At 44.4% G+C, this 17,413-nt stretch overlaps 1 protein-coding gene across 1 annotated transcript in view; it reads right to left on the bottom strand.

Annotated features, from left to right (window-relative positions):
* Positions 1 to 17,413, bottom strand: part of LOC134911389 (probable cation-transporting ATPase 13A4) — a 137,240-nt gene that overhangs the window by 39,202 nt on the left and 80,625 nt on the right. Inside the window, exons 18-22 of the mRNA XM_063919622.1 lie at positions 15,381 to 15,505; positions 6,703 to 6,866; positions 6,369 to 6,494; positions 872 to 951; positions 703 to 745 (exon numbers count right to left, since the gene is read on the bottom strand). Coding sequence (XP_063775692.1) covers positions 703 to 745; positions 872 to 951; positions 6,369 to 6,494; positions 6,703 to 6,866; positions 15,381 to 15,505 — 538 coding nt within the window. The remainder of the gene's footprint in view (positions 1 to 702; positions 746 to 871; positions 952 to 6,368; positions 6,495 to 6,702; positions 6,867 to 15,380; positions 15,506 to 17,413) is intronic.

Genomic DNA, 17,413 nt, shown 5'->3' on the forward strand with positions numbered 1-17,413 from the left:
GTATTTCGGAATATTTGGATATGGGATACTCAACCTGTATTAGTATTTTAGGTAACAGAGCTCTGCAACACTGTGTTTCTATCTTGTCACACAGTGGAACTTAAATTACCAACACCAGCATTAATTAGTGTAGTTCAAGCTATGTGTAAGCAATTTGCCCATCTATGGGGTATATTCAATTAATGTCGGATCCTTTCCGACATGCATTTGTCAGAAAGGATCCGACATGAGTTATTCAATAGGATGGGCAAATCCGACAGGATTTGGCCGTTCTCGACATGTCAATCCTACTTTTTACAAAGTCAGATTGAAATTGTCGGAAACAGGACCAAAACCAGTCGGATTTGGCTCTATTTCCGACAGCAGCACGCAGATCGGTGGCTATTCCGCGGATCCACGTCCTCTTTGACAGCTTCCCGACAAGTCGGAAAAAATGAGTCTGGATTGAATAGGTCGGAACCCCTTCCGACCTATTCCAGTCGGAAACTATCGTCTTTCCGATAAGACGGCAGTTTCCGACTCTAATTAAATATACCCCTATGTCTACGTTCTAAATAATTAATTTGAATTCACAAATTCCCTTTAGATGCTAACGATCATTTCTGGCAGGACAGATACAATGCACAATATGTTCTTAAACTGGTCAGTTTTGTGCTTTTGCACAGTAGAAGATAAAAATTAGAGACTATTGTCTATGCTTACACCGCAATCATTGGCTCCGTCACCACACATGCACACGTAGTAACTGTTGGGAGCAATAAAAATGAAATTAGAATCCATGTTAATTTGTTTTGTATCATGTAATATATTATTATTTATTAATGCTCTGTACACATATTACCAGAGATACCTAAACCAATATAAAACATACTCGAGCTTTTGGAATTCCTCTATTAGACTGGATTTTTGTCCAGGTGACATTCTAGCAAAGATGGCCCCATTCACCAGGAGCTGCAAAAAAGCACATTAGCATTTAAAAAAAAAAAATAATACTTAAGAAATATACAATTATGTATATCTTAGATTGTATTCTATTACGTACAGTGACAAGTCACTTTGGCTTATAAATAAATCCCCCTATTTCCAATGTTAACCAAACATGAAAGACTTTATCTGTAGGATTCAATACTTTTGTAAACCTCCCACATCTGAAGTTGAAAGCATCAACCAACATCCTGTAGTGCAATGATTGTAACACACTGATATATTGAGATATACAGTTCTGCTAATAATAAATTCATATGTTAAATGCTATATAGGAAGTTAATTATTGAAGATATTGTTGACTGTGGATCCCTCACAGAGGGAAACATAGCTTTGGATCCCTCATAGAGGAGAGGTACTCAATAGAAGGTTCCCCCCTCACAGAGGGGAGTTGGAGCCAGCAATTAAGCTGGGGCTGTCTGGAATGTATGCCCCAGCATGCGGCAGGCAGCTATACTAAGCTGCGAAGAAGGGAGCCAAGCAGCTGCAGGCAGTGTCCCATAGCATGGACTGGATAGTGGCTCGAGCGGGGAGGATGGACCACTCGCGGACGGGCACTGAGGGGGATCCGCGGTGGCTGCCGGGGAAAAGGATAATAAAAACTGCGCAGTGAGTGCGAGGAAACCTGAGCCCTGGTGTGAGAGAAGGACGCGGGTGATCTGAAGAGCCGCGGCGGTGAATCTCCGGGTACTGTGTTGTCTGCGGGAAGAGACAGCAAGGCGGCAGCTTAGGACCTCTCCGGGAATCCGGTGACATCAGCGGAAGACATTACTGATCCTCCCAAGAGGTGGGGAGAGGCGGAGTAGATTGAGACAGAACTGATTGTGAGGAGGAGCGGCCTACTGGTGATTGATGGCAATGGGAAGAGCCATCACTACAGCCCTAGTATCGAGAGGGACGGCCTGAGAGGTGGAGCCATCAGCCATATAAGGCTGCAATAAACCAGATACAGCTGAGAGTGCTGGAGAGGTATATTACATGCATTACTAACCCTATACCTTAGTGTAGGAATATCATCTATCCAGTCAGGTTACCTGCAAGCAGTGATAAGTGCACTTATTAAACAGACTGTGAAATAGTAAAATCCACACTGCAGTGTAATAAAGTTCTAACTCAAATCCGCTTATATAGCAGCCCAGAGGCAGTCACAGTTGGCAGACTTTGATAGGAGAGATTATGACACCTCAGTTAACAGCGTTTTTGCACCTCCAGCAGGAATCCATTCCCTGCTAGAAATCCCATCATGACAGCAGTAACGTGATTGTGCAATGTACTATGTCCTAATGTCAGGATTAAAAAGGGGTGTATATGCCTGCACAGTAAAAGGATTACAAATAACCTTGCAGCTGAGTGACTAATACATGCATTTGTTAAACCACTCATAGTCATACGGAATAATAGGGCGTTCTACTGATTACCAGGGCCGGCAACAGACATCTTGGGGCCCGGTACAGTGATATCTCTGGGGCCCCCTCAGAGCGACGGAATTTGCTGCGCTATATAATAAACTGTTATTAAATAAGTATATCTATTTTTATTTATCTACAGTATACAGAGATATAAATATGTATATCTCTCCTTCCTCCCCCACACACACCACAGTCTGTCTCTCCCCAATAACTCCATGATGATTCCCTGCTGGACACTAAGTGGCATATACTTGGGGCCCCTCTGATCCTTGGGGCCCGGTACAGGTGTCCCCTTTGACCCCCCCTGTCGCCGGCCCTGCTGATTACTACAGTAAATGCAGAGAAAGGACCGGAATGCTGATAAGTACTAACTGAGATAGATATTTCATTCTACACAGGAAATCAGCCTATACTCAGGTTATAACTGTGCTGCTGCAACCCATGCAAGGAGTCAGCCCATAGCTCAGCGTGTAACTGTATTCATCCACCACTGGGGACGGTTTTAATCACACTAGTAAAGCAGCACCCTATCGAACTGTATTGTAGGGATAGACTTGGGGCTTACCATAGAAGCGGATAGTGTGACATCCATACCCAGTTGGATTAAATTTTTTAAGTAATACTGTTTTATACATATCTATCTATCTATCTATCTATCTATCTATCTATCTATCTATCTATCTATCTATCTATCTATCTATCTATCTATCCACTAAGTGGTATATGTGTTTATGTTCGTGGATACATATAACCAGTGCGTTTAACTATTGAACTTTAGGTAGCCACTTACTTGAAGGACAGAGTCGACACGACACGTAGCGGTTTAATAAACGTGTTTATTAATCTTATGGTAAAACATTTTGTTGACATTTGAAGTTGTACTGTATTGTATTTGTTTCTATAAACTAATGCTTACCTAAACTGCAAGAAATTCCATTTACAACTCCTATTCTAATAAATTAATTATTAGTTCTACCACAAACTAAAGGTGACGGTTATTCTTTGGAAGTCGTCAGTCTCACCTCTCTGCGAAGATTTGAGAGACAATAAAGACTAGATACAGAGGAAAGGTAATTTCCCAGCATCTATATACATACTTACCTTTACACCCAAACTGAATACTTACCTGCGCATCACATGATTCCTTTACACCAATTGCATTTGGAATCAGTACTTGGAGTGCGCCACACTGCAGGGCTACCATGGAAGCAAGGTAGGGGGCCTTTTTCTTTTCAGTATTTAGGAAATGACTAACAAGTTAAGAGGTGCAAATTATACTTGTGACAGGCACCACTTCAAACTTGCACTCTTCCCGCATGTAATTTTGGCTATTACTGTGTTCTACCATGTCAGTGCTGCCTGTTCCTAGCTCTGTCCCCCACCCATATGGTCAGACCTTTCTACTTCCTTTTGTTGAACCTACAGATATGCAGTAGCAGATTTCCCACTAGGCATGTGAGGTACGTGCCTAGTGGGTGGCACTTCCAGGGGGGCGGCACACTTAGCTGATAAGGACCAGATGATTCGTCATTATAACCTTTTAGCAAATGATGGGGGCAGCAAATTGTCGTCCAGGAGTTGGTAGTAGGGTGAGGTTGGGGCTGCTTTGGTGGTCTCCAGACTGGCATCTGAAATGAACGGGGCAATGACGTGATGAAGGGGGAGGGGTGGCAGCCAATAATGTGCCTAGGGGCAGCCTGACCCCTAAATTCAGCTCATGCCTGTTTGTAATATCCACCTATGTCTTTTGGTGCACATTCCTGGAGAGGAACAGCGAAGGGACACACAGAGATGTTTTGGAAATAACATTTTATGATGGAATAATGTCCCCCTGGGCTAAAGGGCAAGAACATATTTGAAACGACTAAACCATTTTAAAGAAGAACAAAATTATTCCATCATTTTTGTAAGTCATAGTATTTTGGCAAGTTCTACAATCTCTGCATATTAAAAGGGCAGAAATGAGTTTGCTAATGTGCAGGAAGGACGTTTTAGGCACCTGTACACAGGTAGTAGCATCAATAACTCAAAGTTTAAAATCACACCACCAAAAGTGCATGTTATGTAAGGATTGGGTTAGTGGCTAAATTCATTTGAGAGGTGTCACTGATTATTATTATTTATTTATCAGTTATTTATATAGTGCATACATATTCTGCAGCGCTTTACAGAGAATATTTGGCCATTCACATCAGTCCCTGCCCCAGTGGAGCTTACAATCTATATTCCCTATCACATGTACACACACACATTTACACTAGCGTTAATTTTGTTGGAATACAATTAACTTACCAGTATATAGTTGTAGTGTGGGAGGAAACCGGAGTACCCGTAGGTAGCGTGGGGAGAATATATAAACTCCACATAGTTAGAGCCATGGTGGGAATGAAACCCATGACCACAGGGGGTAATTCAGACTTGATCGTAGATGTGCTAAATTTAGCACATCTACGTTCACTTTCACAGACATGCGGGGGGATGCCCAGCACAGGGCTAGTCCGATCCCGCATATCTGGCTCTTCCCCTCACCCCCCCTACCCCGCACAGGTAAAAAAGCATTGCACGGCAGTGATGCTTTTGTACCTGAAGAGTAGCTCTCTACCAGTGCAGATCCTGCACGCTGGCAGGGAACTACCCGTCACTCTACGGGTCGCAGCGGCTGCGTATTACATCAGGCAGCCACCGCAGCCCGCCCCCCGCACGGTCTGGGCACATCTGCGTTCCGGAGCGTGCCCCCAAAATGGCGTCCCAATGCCGCTGGCCAGCCACTTCCCACCCAGCGAATGCCTCTGCCTGTCAATCAGGCAGAGGCGATCACTGGGCTGAGATGCCGATCGCATCTCTGGCATGCATCTCTGGCAAGCAGGCACCTCCTTTTGTATGTGCTATTGCCTTCAGGTTGACACATCCTGAATTGACCAGAGCTTTGGACCATCTAACATTGTTTCCCATTACCCTCTAAACTCCTGACTGTTTACATTACATCAGAGCTTCACAGTGAAGTAGCAGCTCTTGGTTTTCTCCATGACAATGGTAAAGCTACTGTGCTGATTGATTAAATCAATATTACCTAAACTCAGTACTCAGGAACTGCTAACAGTGCATGTTTTATATAACTTTTAGTGGAGCACAAAAGTATTCATTACTGGAAGATACCTAAAAGATCCACAGCAATTCGGCATCTGCGAGGAAACCACAGCCTTCCACTCCTGCCCAATCCCAGAAACCTTCCATTGTGTTATCCCTTGTTCCTCGTTCTCTTCTCCGGTTGGTCTGTACCACCATAGGGGCTGCACTGTGCTTGTGCATGTCACACCTAATTGGCACAGTCTACGGAGTGGTAGCCAAACATGGGTTGTGCATGCTGCAGCCACAATTATATAATTTCTATGAGTGATCAGCTTTATATTGATTATTTCACATGCAATCTGTAAAACATGCACTATTAGATATCCCAGAAGACCAAATAGTCTGGGAAACACTGGATTAAGTGAGACCAGTGAGAAGGCCACTAGGTTTGTGCTTTGAATTCTAGATTAGCAATCACCAGCAAAGGCTGAATACTGTTCAGTGTTGGTGAGGGTTTAGCAGCAGAAACAATTCTCATGTGCCATGACAGATGATTGCTATAAAGTAAATTGCTAATTACGATTACTAACTGTGCTCCTACATATATTTATTTAGTATTTTTGACTTCACTGTATTTACTAACTGTGTTTTTACATATATTTATTTAATATTTTTGACCTGAGCATTTATTAAAGCACACAAACCTACAAATATAGACTATAATATTTAGAGTTATAAAACAAAATGAAAATAAAACATTTGTAAAAAGCAAAAAATAAAACATATGGCGTACAAATCTTTATTTCCATAAGAGCTGAACTTATTTGTAAGTAAATTATTTATTACTAACTCAATTTCTAGACAATCACACCATATAGTATATTATTTTGCAAGTAACTAACTTACTTTTGGCAGCAAACTCTGGAAATGTTGCAGGACAACCTGATAGGTCTTGCCGCTCATTGCAAAATGATAATCACCCTGTGCTTCCTCTAAAACTGTTCGACCTTCAACGTCAATATTCACTGACACCTGCAACAGAGGATGTCTATATAATACTAATAATGGTGATAATGTCCTTTTGTCCAAAATAGAGCAAATGTGTAAATACCCATTATTTTTTATACAATTCATGAGAAATGAATGCACAGAAATGTTTTTCAACAGAAAGTATGAAAAGACAAGGTACAAGTGAACGTAAAGGCCCAATTAGATTTCAGACATAATAAAGAAATCTTACTTTCATCTCATCTGAACTTTGTTCGGTTTCTTCAGTATGGTGAAATGAAATATTTGCAGATCTTAGTCCAGAGGGTTCTTCAGCTTCTACAAGGATAATATTGCTACTCTCTGGGACTAAGCTTGAAGACCTTGCTACAGTTATGGCCGTTTGTAAGTTATCTCCTGTGGATCAAGTAACATGATATTGTGACCCAAATATGAGATTCTAAGTTACTACAGGTTGAGTATCCCATATCCAAATATTCCAAAATACGGAATTTTTTGAGTGAGAATGAGGTAGTGAAACCTTTGTTTTCAGATGGCTCAATATACACAAACTTTGTTTAATACACAAAGTAATTAAACATTGTATTAAATGACCTTCAGGCTGTGTGTATAAGCTGAATATGGAACATAAATGAATTGTGTGAATGTACACACACTTTGCTTAATGCATAAGGTTATTAAAAATATTGGCTAAAATGACCTTCAGGCTGTGTGTATAAGGTGTATAGGAAACATAAATGATTTGTGTGAATGTACACACACTTTGTTTAATGCATAAGGTTATTAAAAATATTGGCTAAAATGACCTTCAGGCTGTGTGTATAAGGTGTATATGAAACATAAATGCATTCTGTGCTTAGACTTGGTTCCCATCGCTATGATATCTCATTATGGTATGCAATTATTCCAAAATACGGAAAAATCTGATATCCAAAATACTTCTGGTCCCAGCATTTTGGATAACGGATACTCAACCTGTATATGTCAGCTTTTATACAGTATGTCAGAAATAACAGTTTATGCTTGTTCCAGATATTAATAAAATTGTATAATAGGTGGAAATAGTGAGTTTAATCTCATGCACACTAATATAAAAATCTTCACACAGGGTGGGAGTGGCTGACAGGAGTACAGGGGAAAACACTGGTGGACGGGGGGTGCCTGGGCCTCCTTCCTCCTCCTCTAGCGATCAGGATCCAGAATGCGTACTGTACTTAAATTATACGTATGTTACCTTACACTGCACAGGGCTACAATTATGTGCTGCACTTTCTATAGTGCACTGCTGTTACTAATTAGAGATGAGCGCCTGAAATTTTTCGGGTTTTGTGTTTTGGTTTTGGGTTCGGTTCCGCGGCCGTGTTTTGGGTTCGAACGCGTTTTGGCAAAACCTCACCGAATTTTTTTTGTCGGATTCGGGTGTGTTTTGGATTCGGGTGTTTTTTTCAAAAAACACTAAAAAACAGCTTAAATCATAGAATTTGGGGGTCATTTTGATCCCAAAGTATTATTAACCTCAAAAACCATAATTTACACTCATTTTCAGTCTATTCTGAATACCTCACACCTCACAATATTATTTTTAGTCCTAAAATTTGCACCGAGGTCGCTGTGTGAGTAAGATAAGCGACCCTAGTGGCCGACACAAACACCGGGCCCATCTAGGAGTGGCACTGCAGTGTCACGCAGGATGTCCCTTCCAAAAAACCCTCCCCAAACAGCACATGACGCAAAGAAAAAAAGAGGCGCAATGAGGTAGCTGTGTGAGTAAGATTAGCGACCCTAGTGGCCGACACAAACACCGGGCCCATCTAGGAGTGGCACTGCAGTGTCACGCAGGATGGCCCTTCCAAAAAACCCTCCCCAAACAGCACATGATGCAAAGAAAAAAAGAGGCGCAATGAGGTAGCTGTGTGAGTAAGATTAGCGACCCTAGTGGCCGACACAAACACCGGGCCCATCTAGCAGTGGCACTGCAGTGTCACGCAGGATGTCCCTTCCAAAAAACCCTCCCCAAACAGCACATGACGCAAAGAAAAAAAGAGGCGCAATGAGGTAGCTGTGTGAGTAAGATTAGCGACCCTAGTGGCCGACACAAACACCGGGCCCATCTAGGAGTGGCACTGCAGTGTCACGCAGGATGTCCCTTCCAAAAAACCCTCCCCAAACAGCACATGACACAAAGAAAAAAAGAGGCGCAATGAGGTAGCTGACTGTGTGAGTAAGATTAGCGACCCTAGTGGCCGACACAAACACCGGGCCCATTTAGGAGTGGCACTGCAGTGTCACGCAGGATGTCCCTTCCAAAAAACCCTCCCCAATCAGCACATGATGCAAAGAAAAAGAAAAGAAAAAAGAGGTGCAAGATGGAATTGTCCTTGGGCCCTCCCACCCACCCTTATGTTGTATAAACAAAACAGGACATGCACACTTTAACCAACCCATCATTTCAGTGACAGGGTCTGCCACACGACTGTGACTGATATGACGGGTTGGTTTGGACCCCCCCCAAAAAAGAAGCAATTAATCTCTCCTTGCACAAACTGGCTCTACAGAGGCAAGATGTCCACCTCATCATCACCCTCCGATATATCACCGTGTACATCCCCCTCCTCACAGATTATCAATTCGTCCCCACTGGAATCCACCATCTCAGCTCCCTGTGTACTTTGTGGAGGCAATTGCTGCTGGTCAATGTCTCCACGGAGGAATTGATTATAATTCATTTTAATGAACATCATCTTCTCCACATTTTCTGGATGTAACCTCGTACGCCGATTGCTGACAAGGTGAGCGGCGGCACTAAACACTCTTTCGGAGTACACACTTGTGGGAGGGCAACTTAGGTAGAATAAAGCCAGTTTGTGCAAGGGCCTCCAAATTGCCTCTTTTTCCTGCCAGTATAAGTACGGACTGTGTGACGTGCCTACTTGGATGCGGTCACTCATATAATCCTCCACCATTCTATCAATGTTGAGAGAATCATATGCAGTGACAGTAGACGACATGTCCGTAATCGTTGTCAGGTCCTTCAGTCCGGACCAGATGTCAGCATCAGCAGTCGCTCCAGACTGCCCTGCATCACCGCCAGCGGGTGGGCTCGGAATTCTGAGCCTTTTCCTCGCACCCCCAGTTGCGGGAGAATGTGAAGGAGGAGATGTTGACAGGTCGCGTTCCGCTTGACTTGACAATTTTGTCACCAGCAGGTCTTTCAACCCCAGCAGACTTGTGTCTGCCGGAAAGAGAGATCCAAGGTAGGCTTTAAATCTAGGATCGAGCACGGTGGCCAAAATGTAGTGCTCTGATTTCAACAGATTGACCACCCGTGAATCCTTGTTAAGCGAATTAAGGGCTCCATCCACAAGTCCCACATGCCTAGCGGAATCGCTCCGTGTTAGCTCCTCCTTCAATGTCTCCAGCTTCTTCTGCAAAAGCCTGATGAGGGGAATGACCTGACTCAGGCTGGCAGTGTCTGAACTGACTTCACGTGTGGCAAGTTCAAAGGGCATCAGAACCTTGCACAACGTTGAAATCATTCTCCACTGCGCCTGAGACAGGTGCATTCCACCTACTATATCGTGCTCAATTGTATAGGCTTGAATGGCCTTTTGCTGCTCCTCCAACCTCTGAAGCATATAGAGGGTTGAATTCCACCTCGTTACCACTTCTTGCTTCAGATGATGGCAGGGCAGGTTCAGTAGTTTTTGGTGGTGCTCCAGTCTTCTGTACGTGGTGCCTGTACGCCGAAAGTGTCCCGCAATTCTTCTGGCCACCGACAGCATCTCTTGCACGCCCCTGTCGTTTTTTAAAAAATTCTGCACCACCAAATTCAAGGTATGTGCAAAACATGGGACGTGCTGGAATTTGCCCATATTTAATGCACACACAATATTGCTGGCGTTGTCCGATGCCACAAATCCACAGGAGAGTCCAATTGGGGTAAGCCATTCCGCGATGATCTTCCTCAGTTGCCGTAAGAGGTTTTCAGCTGTGTGCGTATTCTGGAAACCGGTGATACAAAGCGTAGCCTGCCTAGGAAAGAGTTGGCGTTTGCGAGATGCTGCTACTGGTGCCGCCGCTGCTGTTCTTGCGGCGGGAGTCCATACATCTACCCAGTGGGCTGTCACAGTCATATAGTCCTGACCCTGCCCTGCTCCACTTGTCCACATGTCCGTGGTTAAGTGGACATTGGGTACAGCTGCATTTTTTAGGACACTGGTGACTCTTTTTCTGAGGTCTGTGTACATTTTCGGTATCGCCTGCCTAGAGAAATGGAACCTAGATGGTATTTGGTACCGGGGACACAGTACCTCCAACAAGTCTCTAGTTGGCTCTGCAGTAATGATGGATACCGGAACCACGTTTCTCACCACCCAGGATGTCAAGGCCTCAGTTATCCGCTTTGCAGTAGGATGACTGCTGTGATATTTCATCTTCCTCGCAAAGGACTGTTGGACAGTCAATTGCTTGGTGGAAGTAGTAAAAGTGGTCTTACGACTTCCCCTCTGGGATGACCATCGACTCCCAGCAGCAACAACAGCAGCGCCAGCAGCAGTAGGCGTTACACGCAAGGATGCATCGGAGGAATCCCAGGCAGGAGAGGACTCGTCAGAATTGCCAGTGACATGGCCTGCAGGACTATTGGCATTCCTGGGGAAGGAGGAAATTGACACTGAGGGAGTTGGTGGGGTGGTTTGCGTGAGCTTGGTTACAAGAGGAAGGGATTTACTGGTCAGTGGACTGCTTCCGCTGTCGGCCCAAGTTTTTGAACTTGTCACTGACTTATTATGAATGCGCTGCAGGTGACGTATAAGGGAGGATGTTCCGAGGTGGTTAACGTCCTTACCCCTACTTATTACAGCTTGACAAAGGGAACACACGGCTTGACACCTGTTGTCCGCATTTCTGGTGAAATACTTCCACACCGAAGAGCTGATTTTTTTGGTATTTTCACCAGGCATGTCAACGGCCATATTCCTACCACGGACAACAGGTGTCTCCCCGGGTGCCTGACTTAAACAAACCACCTCACCATCAGAATCCTCCTGGTCAATTTCCTCCCCAGCGCCAGCAACACCCATATCCTCCTCATCCTGGTGTACTTCAACACTGACATCTTCAATCTGACTATCAGGAACTGGACTGCGGGTGCTCCTTCCATCACTTGCAGGGGGCGTGCAAATGGTGGAAGGCGCATGCTCTTCACGTCCAGTGTTGGGAAGGTCAGGCATCGCAACCGACACAATTGGAGTCGGACTCTCCTTGTGGATTTGGGATTTCGAAGAACGCACAGTTCTTTGCGGTGCTACTGCTTTTGCCAGCTTTAGTCTTTTCATTTTTCTAGCGAGAGGCTGAGTGCTTCCATCCTCATGTGAAGCTGAACCACTAGCCATGAACATAGGCCAGGGCCTCAGCCGTTCCTTGCCACTCCGTGTGGTAAATGGCATATTGGCAAGTTTACGCTTCTCCTCCGACAATTTTATTTTAGGTTTTGGAGTCCTTTTTTTACTGATATTTGGTGTTTTGGATTTGACATGCTCTGTACTATGACATTGGGCATCGGCCTTGGCAGACGACGTTGCTGGCATTTCATCGTCTCGGCCATGACTAGTGGCAGCAGCTTCAGCACGAGGTGGAAGTGGATCTTGATCTTTCCCTAATTTTGGAACCTCAACATTTTTGTTCTCCATATTTTAATAGGCACAACTAAAAGGCACCTCAGGTAAACAATGGAGATGGATACTAGTATACAATTATGGACTGCCTGCCGACTGCAGACACAGAGGTAGCCACAGCCGTGAACTACCGTACTGTACTGTGTCTGCAGCTAATATAGACTGGTTGATAAAGAGAAGATGTCTATGTAACTATGTATGTATAAAGAAGAATGAAAAAAATCCACGGTTAGGTGGTATACAATTATGGACGGACTGCCTGCCGAGTGCAGACACAGAGGTAGCCACAGCCGTGAACTACCGTACTGTACTGTGTCTGCAGCTAATATAGACTGGTTGATAAAGAGAAGATGTCTATGTAACTATGTATGTATAAAGAAGAATGAAAAAAATCCACGGTTAGGTGGTATACAATTATGGACGGACTGCCTGCCGAGTGCAGACACAGAGGTAGCCACAGCCGTGAACTACCGTACTGTACTGTGTCTGCAGCTAATATAGACTGGTTGATAAAGAGAAGATGTCTATGTAACTATGTATGTATAAAGAAGAATGAAAAAAATCCACGGTTAGGTGGTATACAATTATGGACGGACTGCCTGCCGAGTGCAGACACAGAGGTAGCCACAGCCGTGAACTACCGTACTGTACTGTGTCTGCAGCTAATATAGACTGGTTGATAAAGAGAAGATGTCTATGTAACTATGTATGTATAAAGAAGAATGAAAAAAAACCACGGTTAGGTGGTATACAATTATGGACGGACTGCCTGCCGAGTGCAGACACAGAGGTAGCCACAGCCGTGAACTACCGTACTGTACTGTGTCTGCAGCTAATATAGACTGGTTGATAAAGAGAAGATGTCTATGTAACTAGGTATGTATAAAGAAGAATGAAAAAAATCCACGGTTAGGTGGTATTACAATTATGGACGGACTGCCTGCCGAGTGCAGAGACACAGAGGTAGCCACAGCCGTGAACTACCGTACTGTGTCTGCTGCGACTGGATGATAAATGATATAAAAAATATATATATATCACTACTGCAGCCGGACAGGTATATATTATATATTATATAATGACGGACCTGCTGGACACTGTCTGTCAGCAGAATGAGTTTTATTTTTATAGAATAAAAAAAACAAAAACACACAAGTGAAGTCACACGACGAGTGTTTAACTTTTTCAGGCAATCACAATATAAGTATACTACTAACTATACTGGTGGTCAGTGTGGTCAGGTCACTGGTCAGTCACACTGGCAGTGGCACTCCTGCAGCAAAAGTGTGCACTGTTTAATTTTAATATAATATGTACTCCTGGCTCCTGCTATAACCTATAACTGGCACTGCAGTAGTGCTCCCCAGTCTCCCCCACAATTATAAGCTGTGTGAGCTGAGCAGTCAGACAGATATATAATATATATAGATGATGCAGCACACTGGCCTGAGCCTGAGCAGTGCACTGCACAGTGCACACAGATATGGTATGTGACTGACTGAGTCACTGTGTGTATCGCTTTTTTCAGGCAGAGAACGGATATATTAAATAAACTGCACTGTGTGTCTGGTGGTCACTCACTATATAATATATTATGTACTCCTGGCTCCTGCTATAACCTATAACTGGCACTGCAGTAGTGCTCCCCAGTCTCCCCCACAATTATAAGCTGTGTGAGCTGAGCAGTCAGACAGATATATATAATATTATATATAGATAATAGATGATGCAGCACACTGGCCTGAGCCTGAGCAGTGCACACAGATATGGTATGTGACTGACTGAGTCACTGTGTGTATCGCTTTTTTCAGGCAGAGAACGGATATATTAAATAAACTGCACTGTGTGTCTGGTGGTCACTCACTATATAATATATTATGTACTCCTGGCTCCTGCTATAACCTATAACTGGCACTGCAGTAGTGCTCCCCAGTCTCCCCCACAATTATAAGCTGTGTGAGCTGAGCAGTCAGACAGATATATATAATATTATATATAGATAATAGATGATGCAGCACACTGGCCTGAGCCTGAGCAGTGCACACAGATATGGTATGTGACTGAGTCACTGTGTGCTGTGTATCGCTTTTTTCAGGCAGAGAACGGATTATGAAGTAAACTGCACTGTCCTCACTAGTAAACTCTCTCCACTCAGTCTCTACACTTCTACAGTAACAGTACTCCTCCTAGTCAGCTCCAGTAAATCTCTCTCAGTCTCTTATAATCTAAATGGAGAGGACGCCAGCCACGTCCTCTCCCTATCAATCTCAATGCACGTGTGAAAATGGCGGCGACGCGCGGCTCCTTATATAGAATCCGAGTCTCGCGAGAATCCGACAGCGTCATGATGACGTTCGGGCGCGCTCGGGTTAACCGAGCAAGGCGGGAAGATCCGAGTCTGCTCGGACCCGTGAAAAAAACCATGAAGTTCTGGCGGGTTCGGATTCAGAGAAACCGAACCCGCTCATCTCTATTACTAATCAGGTACATTATCATGCATGCATTAGCAGTATTTACTATAGAAATTTATGAAGGGGCCCAGACCATGCATCTCTGTGTCGGTTGGCCACAACCACACTGGAACCTGGCCACAATCCTAAACATAGGTCCCTACCACTGCATTCCACCGGTGGGCACTTCATGCCCCAGTCCGACACTGTTTTCACAGTTTTGATAGAACTTTGTACAGCATTGGAAGACATATGTTCTTTTTAAACCTGTAGATCAGCAGCCATTATAGAAAGTGAAAATCCATTCACCAGAATGACTATTCCTATGACGGATGGATAGATGTGTAAGCATTACAATACATACTGTACAGGATAGAAGGTATTGCAGTAACAGTGAACCATATGTAAGACTTAGACTACACAAATCTCTGATCAGTATAACTTACAATAACCAGTCAACCATGCCCATTAGAGATATGTCCAATTTTTACATGTATTTGTAAAATATGGCTTTTAAAGGGCATATATTTGCAGATACAAGTTCTAGGTTGTTGATGACGACAAAGGCTGCAATCTAGCAATGGTCTTATTTACTGTGAAAGGAGGTTTCAAACATACATCTTAAAATATGGCGACAGAAAGGTAACAATAAGTTCAGAATTTTGCCTCTATCCAAGACCCAGTTTGAAGTTTAATGCTAAATCAAGCCTAGGAACAATATTGCATTCAGTAAGTGCTACGTATTCAGTTGCACAATTCTGCCATATAAAAAGCCTTGAGGCTACCTGTGACCATGACAGTCCTGATGTTGGCAGCACTCAGCTCTTGCAGAACAGGTTTTGTTTCTGGTTTCATTCTGTTTTCCAATATAAGCAATCCAAGAAATTCCAGACCTGATTCAACATCCTCCCTAAAAAAAGATACAAATACATTTAGTTATACTTGTCTGACACCATATTGCTGCCCTGATAATTTCACTATAGTGTAGACACAATAATTATTTATACCAACCTAGCAGTTAAATGAATAATATATGGGCGGATTAATGGGTGGGTTACATTGTTCTAGGCTACAGAGAGTTTGTCTCATTCAGCAAGCTGTAAATTATAAATACGTTTGGGAAATGATTCAGTTCAAGCCATATTATTCACACATTACTATTATAAAGTTCCTGTAAACCCTATGATTATTATTATTCAAATTATTAGCTTTGATTAATAAAAAATAAGAAGCAGCTACAGTAATAGCACCCTTATTTGACTGACACATTTAGTCTCCTCTGAGTAAACAGATATTCAGAGGTTGATGTACAGTATCAAGCACTGAGAATAATGTAAAAGTAGACAAGTGGAGAACTTCCTCAAAGCTGATTGGTTGCTATGGGCAACTTCTCCAGTCTTTTTTTCACTGCTTGGTGATTTACTTTTCTCTAACGTCCTAGTGGATGCTGGGAACTCCGTAAGGACCATGGGGAATAGCGGGCTCCGAAGGAGGCTGGGCACTCTAGAAAGATTTAGGACTACCTGGTGTGCACTGGCTCCTCCCACTATGACCCTCCTCCAAGCCTCAGTTAGATTTCGTGCCCGGCCGAGGTTGGATGCACACTAGGGGCTCTCCTGAGCCCTTAGAAAGAAAGTATAGTTTTAGGTTTTTTATTTTCAGTGAGACCTGCTGGCAACAGGCTCACTGCAGCGAGGGACTAAGGGGAGAAGAAGCGAACTCGCCTGCTTGCAGCCGGATTGGGCTTTTTAGGCTACTGGACACCATTAGCTCCAGAGGGATCGACCGCAGGCCCAGTCCTTGGTGTTCGGTCCCGGAGCCGCGCCGCCGTCCCCCTTACAGAGCCAGAAGCAAGAAGAGGTCCGGGAAAAACGGCGGCAGAAGACATCAGTCTTCACCAAGGTAGCGCACAGCACTGCAGCTGTGCGCCATTGCTCCTCATGCACACTTCACACTCCGGTCACTGAGGGTGCAGGGCGCTTGGGGGGGGGGGGGGGCGCCCTGAGCTGCAATAAAAACACCTTGGCTGGCAAAAATACCACAATATATAGCCCTAGAGGCTATATATGTGGTAAATTCCCCTGCCAGAATCCAGAAAAAAGCGGGAGAATAGGCCGCGGAAAAGAGGCGGAGCTATCTCCCTCAGTCACACTGGCGCCATTTCTCCTTCACAGATCCGCTGGAAGGAAGCTCCCTGGCTCTCCCCTGCAGTCTACACTTCAGAACAGGGTAAAAACAGAGAGGGGGGGGCACTAAATTTGGGCGCAATACATATATAATATAAAAAGCAGCTATAGGGGACATAACTCAGTTAGTCCCTGCATTATATAGCGCTCTGGTGTGTGCTGGCATACTCTCACTCTGTCCCCCCAAAGGGCTTTTGTGGGTCCTGTCCTCATTCGGAGCATTCCTTGTGTGTGTGCGGTGTGTCGGTACGGCTGTGTCTGTCACGATCCGGGTATCTGGACGCCATTTCTTACCTATCAGATGCCTCCTAAGGCTGGCTCAGCGCTCCAGGACCGGATCCCATCTGTCATCCTGATGTGCACATTCCCGCATCCTCGCCTGTCTCTCTGGACGCAGTCACAGTAACGCCTTATACATCTGGCATGGCGTCTCCCGCGGCCTCCGCCGCCGTCCCTGAGCTTCTGCATTCAGAGTGGCGATTACGTCAGCCGCGGCCTCCGCTGTGTCCGCGTGGTTGGATGTGCATCTGTCAGCCTGGCGTCTCCTGTCTCCGGTGGCCGGCGCCGCCATTACTGTTTTCCAGACCACATGGATTACAAACCAAACTTCCCTCCAAGTGTCTGCATGGGCG

Source organism: Pseudophryne corroboree, chromosome 4 (assembly GCF_028390025.1).
Source record: "Pseudophryne corroboree isolate aPseCor3 chromosome 4, aPseCor3.hap2, whole genome shotgun sequence".
Lineage (NCBI taxonomy): Eukaryota > Metazoa > Chordata > Amphibia > Anura > Myobatrachidae > Pseudophryne > Pseudophryne corroboree.